We start from the raw sequence: 17,851 nt of genomic DNA on the forward strand, positions 1-17,851 counted from the left end.
GTGATAGGTTTTGAAGGAGAGAAGAAGATAGATTTAACCTTTGTAATAGATTATAGCTTTTGTGAGAGGAATATACTTTGTAATCTGTCTAAAATAGGTTGATCTCCGTGCTTAATGAAGTTGATTTTCTTATATGAGCTTGTATTCATCTTCTTCTAGTCTCCTTTTTTTGGTTCCCTTGCTTCTCTTGCAAGTTTTTCTTTTTTAGTTATGATTTTCTTTTTTCTTTCTGAGCTACAATTTTTACACTCTTGTGAAGTTGATCTCCTTGTTGCTCAGGATATAAAATAGTGTACAATAGTACAAATTTGGGTCTCACATTTCTTTGCTTCTAAATCATCAACTTGGAGAGTTTCTTCACCTGTTGATCATCTTCTTGGGTTCCTTTCAAAGTTACGAGCTTTTTATGACTAGGTCATGAAATGGTATTAAATGGAATATTGTGTTCATATCCCATCCATTGAGTCACATGTTATCAGTTTTTTTCTTTGTTTCTCTCTATTTGCTTCTACTTGATCTTTTGAGATGCGTTAGGTGAAATAAAGGAGAAGGTCATTGATTTGAAATTTTTTGGTGAGATGCATATTCACCCCTCTAGTTGCCACTCTTATTCCGACAATTGGTATCGGAGCCGGTTTGATCATCTATTGATCTTAACCGGCTTTGTGATCTGTAGGCGACAATAGAGAGAAGTGGAAAGATTCTGCTGTTTGATGACCGTGATTTTTCGTACTGAAAGGTGCACATGGAGACTTATCTTCTAAGCCAAGAAAGTGCAATTTGAGAAATAGTTGATTTTAACTATGAGATCACTGCTGCTCACACGGCTCAGGTTTAAATCGAACAGTTTGAGGCCAATAACAAGGTTAAAAATATTTTGTTCACAAGCCTGAGTTGCAATGAGTTTTATAGGGTCCAACACCTTCTTACTGCTCGAGAGATCTGGTATACCCCGAGTGTCTTTTATGAAGACACTAATTAGATTAAGGCTAGATGTCAAAACATATACAATCAGGAATATCAAATATTTGTGCAAAGATCCGGTGAATATTTAGATACTATGTTTGCTAGATTTGATAAAATTGTTAGCAACTTTAGGTCTACTGGTGTTTTGCACTACTCTGATCATAAGAGGACGATCAAACTTCTCTATGCTTTTGATTGTAGCATATGAGAAGTAAATATCTCGAGCATTGAAGAGTAACCAAGCTATGACATATTGACTTATGATGAACACTTCAGCAAGCTCAAGTCTATCGAGATAACCAAGGCGGCTCAGATAGGTCTCAAAAACCTCCTGCCTTAGAACATGATGTTGGTTTCTGGATCTAATGGTGGAAACCAAGCTGGAGGTAGCTTCTCTTGTGCTAACACTTCACCGAGTGGATTTTCTTTGTCTTTCTTGGTTTCTATCAAAGAGAAGCAGATGGATGCACTGGATGATGAGGACCTTGCACTCATTGTGAAGAAGTTCACTCGCTTCTACAATAACAGAAGAGGCTGGAGGAGAGGGAGCTCTCATACTTGTTTTGAGTGTGGTGATACCACTCACTTCAAGACGGATTGCCCGAAGCTAAAGAAAAGGGAAGACCATAGGCATGACTATGACAAGCACAAGAAGAAGAACAAGAAGTCGTTCTTCGAGAAGAACCACGACAAGATGGCTAAGAAGGCGGCCAAAATAGCTTTGAGAGCGTTCGTAGCAGCTCTCAGCATCATCAACACCTCTTCAAGTGAGGAGGAGATCTCGGAGGAGGAGGAGATGCTGGTGAAGGATAAGAAGAAGAAGAACAAGGACTTCACTGGCCTCTACTTTATGGCGGACGACAATGATAATGACAATGGCCGATTCCTCCGAGGTATCACCTTCCAACAACTAGCTTTTCATCCAAGTCGATACCTTAAATGATGCTCTCGTTTGCTAAGATAGGTTACTTAAGAAAACTATGTGTGAGTTGAAGGAGTTTAGACCTAAGTATGAGTCTGTGTCTACTGAACTTGCATTGCTTAGGTTTAGGCCTAATGTTAAGGAATGTGAGAGTTATTTGATTGTTGTGGCTAAACTTGCAGAGCTTCGGAATGGCATGCTCAAGTCATCAGTCGGCTTGAGAGTACTGAGAACAAGCTCCCTGAGGAGGAGTTTAGGTTTATTCCCTTAGTCACTTGCAAGAATTGCCCTTTGCTTACAAAATATGTCGAGCTAAAAGACAAACGCCTTAAGGAGCTATAATCTAGATTGGAAAGTGATGCGTGTTTGAAGGACGTACAACCAAATTGTTTCACCTGCATAGTCTTTCAGGACAAGCTCAGCTAGGTTAGAGGACAAGTTTAGAAGCTCTTGACCGAGAATGGGTACCTCCTTTCTCTAGTGGAAAAGTGCCCAGAGGGCAATGAAATAATGATTTTGATCTTAACTAAGACCAAGATATGTGTTGACAAGGTGGGTTTGGCTCTTGGTTTAGGATTTGAGATGGTAGCTTATAATGGAGAGAGTAAGACTGTGTTCACCACATCTACTACCCTAGAAGTTGAAAAATCCAAAATTAATATCATACCAGCACCCATCAAGAAGAAACTTGTGTATCAAAAATAGCTCAAGCCATGATTGTGATTTTGGTGATTAATAACAACATAGTTAGTGAGATAACATGTCTGTCAAGAATATGGGTTAATAGGTCTCATGGATGCAATATATAAGAAGCCACCGCAATCGAGATAAAGTTTGATTGAATTAGAGAAGTCACAAGAGAATTGACCTCACTGGATAGTCTGGTGCAGTAGAGTTTGCACTCACCAGAGCATTATGCACAGAGGTTGATAGCCTTACCGGATAGTCTGGTGCTCTGTATGTTGAACTCATCGGAGCATTTCTGACAAAGGGGAGAAGGCTGAGGACCTTATCAGATAGTTCGGTGATCTGCACAGGGTAACACCAAAACCTTTCTTATAGAGAAGAATGTAAGTGCAGAAGACTGAAGATCAACCTATTGGAAGGTTCGATGCTTAGTTTATACTTATTGGATTATAGCATCAGAATATTTCTCATAGAAACTACTGTAATTATTGAAGAATAAAAAATAACCCACTAAAAGATTCGGAGGCTCACACTTAACACAAAGCGAAAGTATGAGTTGCGTAGCGTTTCCTTGCTATGTCGTCGAACGAGATCGAGAAGAGGCAAGCCAAGAGCCATCCGGACTGTAACATTATTGCCAAGCTGCAGGTAATCAGGTTGCATATATGGTCGCTTAAGATACGTTTCACGGTCGTTCAAAAAATAAAATGCTAGAAGTAGCAGATTTGGTGGCTCTAATTTAAGACGGATGTTGTTGACGTTTTCATGCTTAACCTGATACATCTTTCTCCGTTTCCCTGTGCCACGCAGTTCCGGGAGCTGATGGAGAAACTGGAAGCGGTTGATCCACCAAACAAGAAGCAGAAACGACCCGCGGCACATCAACTCGATCTCGCGCATACACGCGCCTTATTTGTGGTTATGTTTTCAGTCAGGGTGGACGAGTAACGCGGATTTTTCTGTCTCGCTGCTTGCTTTTTTCGCAGAAAAACTCTGGAGCGGGGACGTCCGCCCCGCCACCGCCAGCAGCCTCGTCTGACAGATGAGGGCTGGTTACAAGGAGCTCGGTGATACCATCCGGGGCTTCCTGAAGGAGCTCGGTGACGAGGACGTCGAGGAGGAGGCTGCTGCTGGAGGCAGGAAGGAGCAGCAGCCGACGCCATCCGTGCAAGACAATTAAGGGTAGCTAGCTGCCCTGCGTTCGAATAAGAGGGCGGATTATCCCGTCTAATAGTTATCAGTTTCCAATCTTGATTTCGAAGTTATTTGGATGTTTCCGAACTGCTGGGTAGGCTGCTTGTGCCGCCTTTTGTGCCTTCAATCTTTTTTTTTCCTGTTAATTTGCATCGACGGGGCTCTGGTTTCATCGGGACCTTTGTCTTTCTACGAGCAACGCTCGCTGACATGGCGAGTAGTGCAGTAGCTAGGATTTCATCTATAGGTGTGTCTATTTGACACTTTAAAATTTTCATAATACTGTAAATCCGAAATACGAGCATAAAATTTATCAAAAAATACAATATAAATATATTACTAAGGTCTCATAACATCGTAAATTCAACCAATAAATTCAAAATTTGCCAAAAATTACAATTGAAATAATTCAAATAGGAAATAAAATCTTACATAAATAAAAAATTACAATATTACTCTAATACTTTACTTTATGTTTTTTATGATCATAAAAGTCTTGGTTATACCATCTTATTTTGGAGAAAACAACTGGCTCAATAAATATGATTAAACACTTATTCAATAACTTACCACTCATATTATTTCTCAACTTATTTTTCATTAGGCTCAATACGGTAAATACTCGTATCATTGCCATCGATAAAATTAATATCAATTTAAGAAGCAAGTACACCAAATCATAAAAATACTTTTTTTCTCATTTCTAATGAGACGGCTGTCTGGACTAGTTACTAATGAAAAATTGGGCTAAAATCTAGGGTAATTTTGAGCCTACCCGAACTACCCCGTGGCCCGTTTGTGAGAACCGGTTGGTTGGTTGTTTTCTTGGCGTCAGCATAAGTTCTTGTTTTCAGGCAAGGACTATTGGTGAGCCTCGGTGCTCTGCAGTGCTATGCATTCGGTTGATGCAAGCACGTACCGTGTAGGATTTAGGTTGAGCATTTTTTCCCCCACTGTATGGATGGGATGCTCTACCAGGAAATCTGTTGCATTTTCTTGTGTCCTAAAACGTCTTATCGTTATCATCACACATTCACACGCATATTCTGGAACCATGGCTCAGCCGCAGATCGATGCAAGATCAGTTCGTGCTGGCACATACAGTACACGTTGGAATGGATGCACGCGGGGCCTCTGGGCCTGGATGATCTTATCCATTGTACAGGTGATCAATTATTGATTACTGTGGCGCCGAAACTCACCTAAAAACCATAGAGGTTGCAATGGTCTTTCTTGCTTCCAGGACTGGGCAGGGCATGCATGTATGTGTTGCTATTTGACTGGCTGCAACGCCTCAACCTGAAAGGGATTAACTAGTCCATGCTGTTTTTTTGTGAGGATTTATATGTTCAGAGACATGTTGTATTGTGAGATTGGATTGGACTGTGTTCAAATCGAAGTGTGTTCAGGTCGGCTCTGAGCCAACCGTAGCGTTCCTCGGAAAAACAACTGTAGCGTTCCTCGGAAAAAATCGAACTGGCAGTAACCCATTGCGCTAAGATTTGTTTAAATCTGAAGTCAATGTGCCATGGAGCAGTCGGTGTACTGACCGGATGAAAACACGGTCAACTGATGACTGGAGGATGACACAGAACTGCACATACACGCTACAGCGCCACCAAGAACTTCTCGTCCGGCAAGCTAGAGCTGTTATTGGTGAGACTTTTTGGCCCGAGTGGCGGAGATGACGGCATATTCGCTGCTGCTGCTGCTTCCTCATCTTGCTGTAGAATTGGACCCCTTGCGGTTGGGTTGATAAAGCGTGCAGTGAGATCACCGATGATTGATGTCACTGCAGAGACGAGGACATTGCACTCGAAGAGAAAGCAATCGTACATTAATCTGCTCCGCGACAAGTCACTGTTACTGACGTAAGTATGATAAATGACAACGATGCATGCTAGCTCTACAAACCAGCCTTTAGTGCTCAGCATTCTTTAAAAAATGCGAACGATCAACTAGCATATATAAGCTCGAACCAGAAAAAAAAAAAGGCCAAATTAGATAGAATTTAGTTATTTCAGAGGTGACCCCCGCTAAACGATCAACTAGCATATATAAGCTCAAACAGAAAAAAATAAAGACCAAATTAGATAGAACTTAGCTATTCTAGAGACGACCCTTGAGATGACCCTGCATAGTCTCTTAAAAGGTGACACGGAGGTGACACCACCACCACTACTTAGAGACCATCTCTGTTGCATCCTAAGTAGCTGTTGTCGCCACCTATCTACTGAAGACGACGGCAGTGACGGTGATGACAGTGGCGGCTAGCGATGGCACCAAGCAGTGCTTCCCCATTTTCTCCTCTCTCCTTCTGCTCTCTCTCCCTCTCCTCTCTCATCCAGTGGGACACTGACAGATTTGACAAATCAACAAGTGCTCGGGCCTGGTCTGCTGTTTTGGAGGCTGAATTTGCGGATTTGTGGGTGGGTGGCCGGTTCTACGCCCTGCAGACAGTGGGCGTGCGTGAGGGCAGCTGCTCCTGCATTCCATCGTCATGCTGTGCTGCACTGGTTGTGATGTGTTGCGTCGATTGTGTCGTGCTGTACTTCGCCACCGTGTTAAGCTACATCGTTGTGACGTGCTATGCTGAGTCATCGTACGGTGCTCCAACGACTGTGTTGTGCTACATCGCCATGCCGAGCTGCATGGCCATGCCGTGATGCGCCATCATGTCGTGCTTCGCCGATCGTGCTATGCTGCGCCTGATGTACTGTGTCGTGATGTGCTATGTTGTGTCAACTATGTTGTGCTTCTAGAGCAGTGCAACGTCCTTGTCCTTCTGACGTAATGCCAGAGCAGTCGGTAGGCTCGGTTCTGTGGTCTCCTTGGAGGCCATGCGTGGTGGCCTATGCGGCGACGACGATGGCAAAGGCCGCTTCTGTTTGTGGTGACGGCGAGCAGCCGTAGGCGCGTGATAACTTTGTGCGTGTTGGCCACTTGCTGCTGCGGTTGCCAGTCTCCATAGTTGTGCTGTCACCTTGGTCTCTCTGTCGCTCGGGTTCCTCCCCTTGTCGAACCTGCCTATTCCCCCAGATCTGGCCTCACATGGAGCTTTTCGGTGTGCATGAGTCTATGGGGATGGTGCACTCTTGTGAAGACAGTGGCTACAGCAGTGGTGGTGCGCCCTCTGTTGAGCTATCTTCACAGTGGGTAACTAAGGGAGCCCGGAGTGAAAGCCTAACCAGTTTTGCCAATGCCGACAACAACGACGCCCTCGAGCATTGTCCCCTTCATGAGCGAGTTTATAGATGTGGCCTCCCTTCTCACCTCAATGGGCTCTTCTAGGTGTAAACCTAGTATATGCTTTGGACTAGCAATGACGGCACCATTGACATCACATCTTTCTCAGAGGCATTGTCCTAGAGGATTCTTACTGTGATTTGATGGTTGTTGATTTGGTGTTGCACGGTTGCGATCGACGGTGAAGTTTGTACACACCTAGCCTCGTTAGGGGCTTGTTGCGATGTGGTTGAGGTTTTTTTAGAAAGTCAAAGCTGTTATGCTGCTAACGTGGCAAGTTTGGCAACGATTACCCACGTCGGACCTCTAGATTGTGTTTGTTCGAGTGCGTGGTAACGTGCTATTTTTATCAATGGTGGTTATGGCATTCTCACAGTTAGAGATCTTTGTTGGTTTTCTCTAATTAATCGTGCGATTATATAATGTTTAGATCTGGTTTATCTCATAAACTGAATAATTTTTTTTATATGATAAAATCGATAAATGTGATGTCGTCGTTTCGGAAAAAAGAATCAACTAACATAATACTCCAACAATGGACAATCTTACAATCTTTCTCTCTCCTCAGTGCACCACGGAGGGATCGAACGAAGGCAAATTACCCCGAAACAAAAGGGTAATTGAGCGCTGTCAAAAGCTAAAGCCAACATCATCTGCTGCTGCTAGCTAGTAATCAAGTAGTGCCGATCGAAATCTAATCCTCTGTTAAAGCAAAGCAAAGCAGCTAGTACTGCAATGGCGTCCAAGTCCGTCAGTCAGTCCTGGAACCCGGTGGTCCTCTTCCAAACCGCGTCCCGGACCTTGAGCGTCCTGCCGACGACGCCCGCGCCTTCGTGCGCCAACAACGACGCGGCCCGGCGCCGCCACGCCAGCACGTGCGGCGGCACCGCCGCCGCGTCGACGTCGTCCTCGTCCGCGTCGTCCAGCTCCCAGTCGCCGGCGTCGTGGCGGCCCCGGTACTCGTCGCCAAGGATCTTGGACCAGTCCGGTATATTCACCGGCAAAGACCCGTGCGCTGCGCCGCCGGCCCTGCCGACCGCCACCGGCTTCGTCTGCCGCCCGGCCGGCCGGGCGGCAGCCGGAACCGGACGAGCCCGCAGCGACTCGGCCGGTGCCCTGGGATCCGACGCGACGGCCTGGCTGAACGAGCCCCAGATGTCCGACTCGTCGAACTCCTCGGCCGGGCTGGCCACCACGCCGTTCGGCGACGGCGCGAACTGCAGGTACGCGCGCTCCGTCGCCGTCGACCGCGTGGTCCTCGCCATTGCACCTCGTGGTCGAGGCAGATTGCAGCGAGAGGTGTCACACGCGAGATTCCGAGAGAGACCAGCGACTCTGGCGAGGGTCAGAACCGTAGAAGCAGATCAACGCGCTTGCCGGTGGATTTATACGAGCCGGAGGGACGAGATAAGGCCGTCTATGCAATGACTGTTTCGCCCCTGGCCGATTTAGACAGACGGGAGAGCACTACACTTGTGCCACTGTGCGCTGGGCCCTCGCCACGTGTCGCGCCCTGGCCAGCGAGCATTTATTTTTTTGGTAGTTTCGGGTGAAATTGTCGTTGGCACCGGGCCACCGGCAGTTGCTAATGTGGTGGGCCCAATATTTTTGTTGCGGATAAGTGACTCAGCATATTAACTAGCATGACGGAAATGAAGTCTTATCCGTATGTCGCCAGAAAATAGGAGAGTTTCTTGACAAGTTGTCCTCTGAATCCCTTGCTCATGGATATTAACGGAAAGCGTTACAGTAAGAGCGTTGTTTGTTTTAGCTTTAAAATGTTATAATCTAGTTTAATCCTTGTCCTATCAACTTATAAGATTTTATAGTATAATATAGATTATAAAAATCAGTTTTTATATTATGACTATTTGTCATTGTTTTTACTTTTGTACTAGAATCCATAATTAAAAGAAAGAGTAAAATTTACCATCAGTCTATATACTTGTGTTGAGTTTTCGTCTATGTCCATAAACTCTTAAAATACATCGTCAAACACTTAAACTTATTTCAGTGTATCATCCAGATCCAAAATCTCTTTGACCGCTTTGAGCGCTGATGTGGTGTCTCGGGTGGAGCTAACTTAGAGAGAGTCGAAGTCAGGAAAGAAAGGGGAGGAAGAAGATGCAATTCACGTTAACTCCACCTAGCACGTCACGTCAGTGCTCAGAGCGATCAAAAGGATTTTAGACATAGATGACATAATAAGATAAGTTTAAGTATTTGACTATATATTTTAAGAGTTTATGAGTCTAAACGAGGACTTGACATAAGTTTAGTAACCACCGGTGATTCCACTCTAATATAAAAAAACAAACATAGCCTTGAGCAAACTACCCCTCGCCTAAGAGGAGCTGAGATCGACCATTATCCGACGCTGCAAAATATCCGGTCCACACGATGGATTGGGAGATATGCGAATTGCGATCCGCCTACGTGTATGGATGAAATGAGCAGCACCAAAATTAAAGGCAGTTGATTGATCCTTCAAACCGAACCAAAACCAAATTACTGGGTGGCTAACGTCGAAGACACCTGCACATGGCCCCTGGGTCCAAGTCGTACGTGTCTCCGGCAGCCAGTCCATCACACGTACGCGCACGCGCCCGATCGTTATCTGCATGCGTCTCCTGTCGCTGTCGGGGCGCATGCGCTCCGTACACTGATGTGTGCCGGAGCAGTAGACCTGGCCATCACGCGGACGCCGGCGTTCGTGGCGTCCCAAGAGCGGCTCCGCCCGCCCGGCCACGCGGGCGCCTGTGTGGCTGTATGCCGACGCGTCTTGGAGCCATGCGTGTCAGCAAGCGCGTGACGGAGTGAGGCCGTGAGAGGTGCAGAGAATTTCCAAAGGGAAATGTAAGTTTCCCCCACGCCCTTGTTCTCGGGGAGTGGAAGAAGAAGAGGAGGAGGAAGGAGAGAAGAAGAAAGAGGTGGAGTCCACGAGAATTGGTGGCCAATTGGCATGGTAGACCGCCAGAGAGATATGGTACGAGGCCGGGCAGGCTGAAGACTGAAAACCGGAGTTGCTTGTTGGTGGGTGCGTGTCGTGGTGGAGGTGCCGTGCATGGGTCGTAGAAGTCTCGTCCAGAACCCACGTGCTGCATGGTTCAAGCCGTGCGGCGCAGTGATTTCTTGTTATCTGTTTAGTCGGATGATCCGAGTTCTGGGGCTCCGCGCGTCTGGAGGAACTCGACTCGTGGTCTTGTCGTCGACATCGTATACTGTGCTAGCGCGTCTTTTGACCCGCTCAACGTTACGCTGAATTCTGCACTGGAAGCCTACTTCAAAGCGTCCCAGGCTTCTTTTCTATTGTTTCTCAATTGACTAGGCTTGACTTGGTTGGGGCTAATGCTCTCGTTCGTGGTGATGGAAAAAAAGATGCACCGAGGCCAGAGTTTTTTTCATATATTTTTTTATTAAAAATTTAAATAAATAGACTCTTTGAGGTAACATTTGCAAAAATATGTGCATATCGCCTTCTGAAAAGGCTGTTACGGTGGCAAAGTCACCCCTTACTGCCCTCTGAAAGTGCAGGTGAGGCTAACCGCCCTCTCAGAGGGTAGGTAGTTGCCAACCGCCCACTGAGAGAGCGGGTAGGTGCCAACCGCTCTCCCACCGAACGGGTAAATCTAGCTTTGGATTTTTTTTAATTGAACATTTGTATTGCTCAATATTTGAAATTGATATGTTATAAAATTTGGAATTAAAATGATTAAAAAAGTGGCTAATACGGCATAATGGGAAAACGATATTTTGAAAAATATGGATCGTTGTACATATGTCCATATTTTGGACTAGTTTACGTATTATGGGGAGGATACAGAATCAATTTTTGTGAACAAATTATATATATGAAGCACTCGCAGCATATTACGCGGCAATGAAGTTACAAACGGCGACAAACATAAGATTATACATACGGTGAAAAACATTATATGAAACTGTAACCACGAAGACATGACGATAGAAAAAAAAAGTGGTATATATGGTTTGCATAAAGACCTACTTAATAGTGCACCGCTCCTAATCATAACATGTATTAGGGAGTGGAAATATGACTTGTTACATTAGATGCTCTCTACTGAGTGCACCTAGGATATTTGCCCTTTCACAAGGCATCAGGACCTGCCGCCTTAGCGCGACGGGCCCTCTCCAGCTTCCTTGCCCTCTCAGCTTCGCGGGCCTGAGCCGCGGTATGGTCCTGCGTTGCTTTCCTCGTGCGCTCTTTTTCCTGCCGCTTCAGGCGTATTTTCTCTTGCTGTTGCTCGTACTCCCGGTATGCGTAAGCTTCCCTCCTCCACCGCATGGTCATGTCGACCCACCGCTTCTGGTCTTCATTTTGTTCAATATCGAGCCATTCAATAAAGTCATAGATAGGTGGAGGAAACTGGACAAATAAAACAAGATGAGATATTAGTAAAACAGTGCGTGAAATCGAAAAAGATGTGGCTGATTTTTGTCGCTATAACGGTGGGTACTCATATAGTCCATGTTGAGGCTTGTCGTATTGGTAGTTGGCACACATGAAGAAGTGTATGCCATAAGTGTAAGAGATGTCCTCGGAATAGCGAAGCCTACAATGGTCACCACAGAAGCACATCGGTGGTTCGACCCCCTGAGGGATAAAAATCCCCCAATATTTCTTGGGTGGGCTTGGTGGAGCTGAGGAAAATATTGCAGTTGAGAGAACTGAGAAATGAGTGGTGTATCCATGCATGAAGGTGGGGTTATTTATGGTCGCGGAGGGTATGAGCATTGGATCCTCTTGAAGAATGGAGTGGGTGTATGGGCTTGACGGGGGACAGGAGCATTGGATTCCCTCTTGAAGGATGGAAAAGTTGTGGCATTGATGCTGGGCAGAGATTCCATGTGTCAAGATACATGTGTTGTCATTTAATTTTTGGTAAAAGCTCTCCCGTGTTGTCACTTCTTGTCTACAACCTGCGCAAGGACAAAGGTGTTGTCATTCCATGGTTAAAGTTGAGTGGTGTGGTCAATTTGTGTCTGCAGATTACGTCAGGATAGAGATGATGTCATTTAATGATTAAAATTGATTCGTGTGGTCACTTCGTGACTAAAGATAGATTCTCGACAGAGTTTTTGAGTGGTCACTACGTGTATAATTAGCTTTGTAAGAGATATTTTTCTAGGTTTGTCGTGAACGGTTCATACAAAGTCGAGGATGATAAAAAAGTAGCGTGTGGTCACGTTGGATTAAGAAATGCAACTAGCATGGGGTCACATTGGAATAAGAAATGCAGTTACAACATGTTAAGTAGACCGTAGAGATTAGACGTGTCCGAATATGTAAGAATAGCTCGCGAATCGAAGATGCATATTTAAGTTACAAAAGCAAATGTACAATCCTACTGCTATCTCCCCCGCTGACGTCGGTCGTTCCCACCATCATGGTCCCGGTGCCGCTACCGTTGGTTGGCCCTCACCTGGCCCCTAGAGTAGGTCAGGGCGTCTGGTGCAACAACCTGCCTCGTAGGCCTAGTAGGGATCAAAGGTGTCGAGGGCTCCTCCTGGGTGTGCTGTGTCCGAAGTGGACACTGGGTAATTGGGACTGCTGGAAGATGTCGTAGTCTGGTGTGCCCCCGAAGAAGTCCCTCACGAGGTCGAACGGGGGGTCTGGCCCAGGCTCATCCTCCTGGTTCGGGTATGAAGACTTCGAAGGTTCCGCCGATATCCATGTGTATTGGCTGGAGAGGCCTACGAACAGATGAATTTATTAGATACGGAAAATGTGCAAATGGAAGTATTTGTATAAATGCACTATTGTACTTGTGTGGTATGCAGGTGCAGCATTAGATGGCCAGGCATGCGTGTCATAGTAGGGGTCGAACGGTGGTGGTGGGATCGGTCGAGGTGCAGCTGAAGATGGCTCGATCTCATCTCCGTAGTAACCTGTGGATAATATTAGATATACTATTGAATATATTGAATACGGCAATATAGTGTCGCCCAATACTTGAGTGGCCTGCAAGTGGTGACGGTGTCGACACTGGGCTCGATCTATGTGGCAGTGTTGAGACGTGTGTAGGTGCACCTAATATTTATTTTAAATTAATGCATCAGTAACAAACGAATATCTTTAAACGTCGTGCGTATGAAATATTCGTACCTATTGGGTCCGAGCCTGTAGGTCGTGGTCCAGGTGGCCGTGTAGGTGCCGACCCCGGTGGACGGCGTTACACATCAAACCTCCTGGACGACTCTGCGTGGACCCCACTCGACCTGGGAGGCACCCTGGCGACGTCTGCGGTGGACGCAAGAGGTAAGTTTCAGGGCCCGTGCGGTCTTTTTGAAAACCTACTTGACGAACCCCGCTACATCCGCCGCACTGCGAATGTTGACGAGGGGGAAAGTCTGGTAGCGCCCGAACTGCCGCATGACGCGGTGGGGTGAGTACTCCTCGACGAAGATGTCGAAGACGAGCGGCATCTACATAAGCCAGTACTCCTCGTCGCGGGTACACAACAGAGACAGACCTAAAGACGCACGGGATTGGATGGACAAGTAGCTGTAGGGTGTCCAAACCACATCATCTGGACGAAAAAGCTCGTACATGCTATGTGTTTGCTCATGCGCCTAGTGCGGCTGTGTGAGAAACGTAGTCAGAATCCAGAACAAAGACATGTGAGAAGTAAAGCATTCAAATATTACGTACGTACCCGGTGTCGACACCACAGCGAGGCTATGGTGGGCCCGTCCTCCTTGGGCTCGCCGTACCATTTCTCAGGGTATGGGAAAGTGGTCCACAACTGACCGGCCTATCGCGAACCGCTTGTAAGACCACAGCTGCAGCAGTAGTGGGCACTCAGCAAAAGTGGCTAGTGGCTCCTTCTTCGTGCACGCGTCGCACAACACTCGATATGTCGCAGCAAGGACAGCAGAGGCCCAACTCAACTGTGGGACCTCATCGCCCTCCGCATCCGCTATCCACCTCGCGTATGGAACAAGGGTCCTCGACACCAGGTGGCCTTGGCCGCTGGTGAACATAACCCAGCCAAAGAGCCAAAGCAGGTAGGCCTCTATCGGAGGGTTAACTCCTATCGCAGGGATCCTGAGGGACCCCTTTTTAGAGATTCGGCCGGCGGGATGATCCTGAATATGTTCGCCGGAGGAATAAATAGGTATAAATACGATGGTCGGTGTGGTGGAACGATCTAGTGCGGAACGAAGTAAATGCGCTGGTGTTTAGACAGGTTCGGGCCGCACGGAGGCGTAACACCCTACTCCTATATGGATACTATAAATGCCCTGAGAGTGTCCCTAAAGGATGTTGCTGGTTACAAGAATGTTTGTCTATCCTAGAGCCTGAGGCTCCTTGTTCTTCGGTCTGCACGTATCTATTGCCTTTGGATGCTCTCGATCTTCTCTTCTCTTCGCTACTTACTTCCTCTGGGATTTTCCAACCTTTTAGAGATTGTCTAACTTGTCGAGCTTGCTCAGAGATTTCAAAGCTTTTTTCCTGTTCTGATCTTCTTAGCCTCCCTTTGTCCGCTGCTGCCGGCTGCTTTAAATACCCGCCGGCAGTAGCGTGCCCCGAATGGGAGGGCACAAGTTCCAAGGTACCATAAATGGAAATGGCGTCTCATAGCCTCTGTGCGAAGTGACCGAGAGTGAAAAATGCGTCCCACGCCCGGTCATCCGTCACCATAAATGCACTGGCAACTGGCGCCGTGGAGAGGTCCCACCGGGCAGCCGCAGAGCGGCCCGACGTGCCCGCCCTATCTTGTTCTCCTGCCACAGCAGCGCGGCAGACGGAACGCCTCGGCCCTCACGACATTATCCCGAGACGGGCCGGATGGCACGGGATGGGACCCATGCATTTAATGACCCCACGCCCTTCTGCCAGAATTTGGCAGGAACTGACATCGAGCGTGGCGGGAGCAGTTGGAGGTGACAGGCCACGCGCGCTCTTAAATGCGGCTTCGGGCCTTTGACTGGCTGACACCTCATCAGTGGGTCCCTGCGGGGGCCACTGTCAGGGGGTTTTTGAGTCGTCGGGGAACCGAGTGCTCGAGGGTCACTGTTCACCTCCCCGAGCACCCTCTCCCGAGAATGCCCTTTCTTGGTCCTCGGGGAACCTAGTACTCGGGGACTACTATTCACCTCCCCGAGCACTCTCTCCCGGGCACGCTTGTACAGATCCTCGGGGGACTGAGTGCTCGGGGGCCGCTGCACGTAGCCCCGAGCACTCTCTCCCGGAACTTCCTTCAGTGGGTCCTCGGGGTACTAGGGTGCCTAGGGGGCCACCGCTCGCGGCCCCGGGCACACTTCTTCCGGTACTTAGCTTTCTTGTCATCGGGGGACTCGGGTGCTCGGGGACCACTAACTGTGGCCCCAAGCACCATCTCCCGGGATTTAATCTTTTTTACCTCGCGGAGGAAACTCCGCGGGATGGCGCCACGTGACGGATTGCTGGCCTGGCCTCAGGGTTCGGGGACCCCCGGTTCCTGATTCATCGACAGCCTCCAAATACCTCGACACCGAGTACAAGCCGGCCTCCGGGTGCATGTACACAGGCTACAAGTAATGCAAGTGATGATAAGAACAATATCTGAAAATTCGAAAAGTAAATGAGAAGTTAAATTGGAAGGTACCTGAAATTGTAGGATCCACTTCTTCGTGGACGCTCGTAGACCGGACAAGAACTCAGGCACGTAAGGCAATGCGTCGTCTAAGAGGGTGGTTAGCCTCACCCCTTACCGCCCACTGAAAGGGCTACAGACCTTTGAAAGGGCAGCAGACGTCTATTTTTTGTAAATATTGTCCCGAAGAATTTATTTATTTAAATTTTTAATAAAAAATATAAAAAAACTCCCGAGGCCACAGGGGCTGGACCGAGGCGACGGCCGTTCGAACTGTTGATGTGTTTGGTCAAGTCCAAGCTGAAGTGGGCCGTTGTGGTGCAATGTGGATAAGTACCTATCTTGATATGGGCCGTTTTATGTCCCAGTTGATGTGTGCGTCCGTCTTCGTCACGGCGCCGTCCTCACCTGCGCCGGCGAGAGCTGGATCTTGGGTGGCTCGTCGGTGCCGGACTCGCGGAGGAGGGGGAGGCTGAGGGACGGATCCGGCTCTACCAGCGGAGGACTCGGCGAAGCGGTCTCGGCTCCGAGGTCGCCACCGACCCCGAAGACGCCTGCTGCTTCCGCAGCCGGAGGAGATCCCACCACCTCAGCGGCCACCACACCCTTCGCTGCCGCACGTTGTTGCTCCCGCAGAAGCTCGACCCGATCGTCAGCATGGGCAACTCGCCTGCCTCCGTCGCCGCCGTCCGTCTTCGCCACGGCGCCCTACGACACAGACATCTACCAAACATGCCTTCTCCCGCGGCGTGTGCGCGGGCCTCGGCGGCGGCATCAGCCTGCTTTGGGGCGCAGTCACCGCGACGAAAGCACCGCGGTATATTGGACCACTACGTGACCTCCAAGGAGTTAACCCATGGTGTGCTATGGGCTCGCCGTCCTTTTCCAATCCAGCATCAAATCTTCGCATGCCAACACCGGCCGATCGGGACTCGTTCCCGCTGGTCGGTAGAACGGCCCAAACGGAGACGAAACCAGTGGATAGCATAGACTACTGCTGCACACATACCATCTGCCTCTGAAACGTGTAGTAAACTGGAGCTCTTGTCGCGCGCTGCCAGCACAGATGCGGGGGGCGCATCAAAATGATTGGGGCCGTGAAGGGGACTCGAGCCGCCCGGGTCTTCCCAGCCACAAGGGCGCAGGTGGCAGCGCCGGATTGGTCGGCTGCGACGTCCACCTCTGCAGCAGGAGGCGTATATTACGCATGAGAATACGTATATTACGCATCTCGAGGGAGTAGCTACAGGAAAAGAGGTTCTTCTCCCGAAAAGTAATGGAGGAAAATCGAGTGATGAAATGGCAGGCAGGCAGGCGAATGTTCTGCAACCACCTCTCTGCTTTGTTGTCATGCCTGTCTTCATCAGGGAGAGTGACCTGGAATGGTTCCTCGTCAGCTAAACCGGAGCCAGTGCCAAGGACAGAGGGACAATACCGACCCTAATGAGCTCATGTGGACGAGTCATGGAACGAAGATAAGGCAGAGAGAAGAGAACAAAATCACAACTCACCAAGACAACTCATAAGAACAAAACAAGCTCTGTTCATGCATGAACGCTTTAATCCCTAATGACCAATCATAAGTTTCGCTGATATGTTAGACTTAATGGTAATGGGGAGTTCGTGGTCCAGAAGGGCAGTATAGGTTTAGGTGCTTACGCTCCGGGAAAAGGACATGACAAGAAGGGCTAGAAATCTCTGGAGTTTTCTTTCAGGAAGAAGAGGACGGCTAATGCTGTCACCCTCATACAGCTTGCACGTTGCAACTAATCGAGCCTGCCATAAGATTCTCAATTTGTAAGTGAGCCAGGGCGCGCAGTCTGTGTATGCAATGATTCGCTGTCCCTGTTGTTATTATTGGCAATCAGGTTCCTGAGCATCTCCATTGGCAGATAAGTACGTGTACCGGGAGAAAAATTCAGAGGATAAGGCTACCGAATTCTTTAGTTAATCAAATGTGCTATCTTCAACGCCAATGTTTGCTTGATTTTCCAACTGGCAATTGGAAGTACCTAGCAAGGTTCATATGTGGTCTCCAGTTTAGCAGCTTCTTAGTAGGACTTTGAACTTCAGCTACTCTCTGTTCCATGAAAAGCACGTTATTAAGGGTCTGTTTAGTAGAGTTCTTACTAATTTAAATTTTTTGTGGAGAGTGATTTTCTGGAGGAAGTGATTCTGTGAATGAAAGTGATTCTTTAGTGATTTTTTAGAATAATCTATATGAAGAAGGTGATTT

General features: G+C 47.8%; 1 protein-coding gene across 1 annotated transcript; it reads right to left on the minus strand.

Annotated features, from left to right (window-relative positions):
- Positions 1-7,512: 7,512 nt before the first annotated feature.
- On the minus strand, positions 7,513-8,382 carry LOC133917605 (protein S40-4-like). The gene has a single exon (XM_062361483.1). The coding sequence runs from the start codon at positions 8,278-8,280 to the stop codon at positions 7,771-7,773; it is 510 nt and encodes a 169-aa protein (XP_062217467.1). The 5' UTR covers positions 8,281-8,382; the 3' UTR covers positions 7,513-7,770.
- Positions 8,383-17,851: the final 9,469 nt, after the last annotated feature.

Source organism: Phragmites australis, chromosome 5 (assembly GCF_958298935.1).
Source record: "Phragmites australis chromosome 5, lpPhrAust1.1, whole genome shotgun sequence".
NCBI classification, from domain to species: domain Eukaryota; kingdom Viridiplantae; phylum Streptophyta; class Magnoliopsida; order Poales; family Poaceae; genus Phragmites; species Phragmites australis.

Excerpts from the sequence above, each read along its gene's own strand:
- LOC133917605 (XM_062361483.1), bottom strand. The coding sequence starts at position 8,280 with ATGGCGAGGACCACGCGGTCGACGGCGACGGAGCGCGCGTACCTGCAG.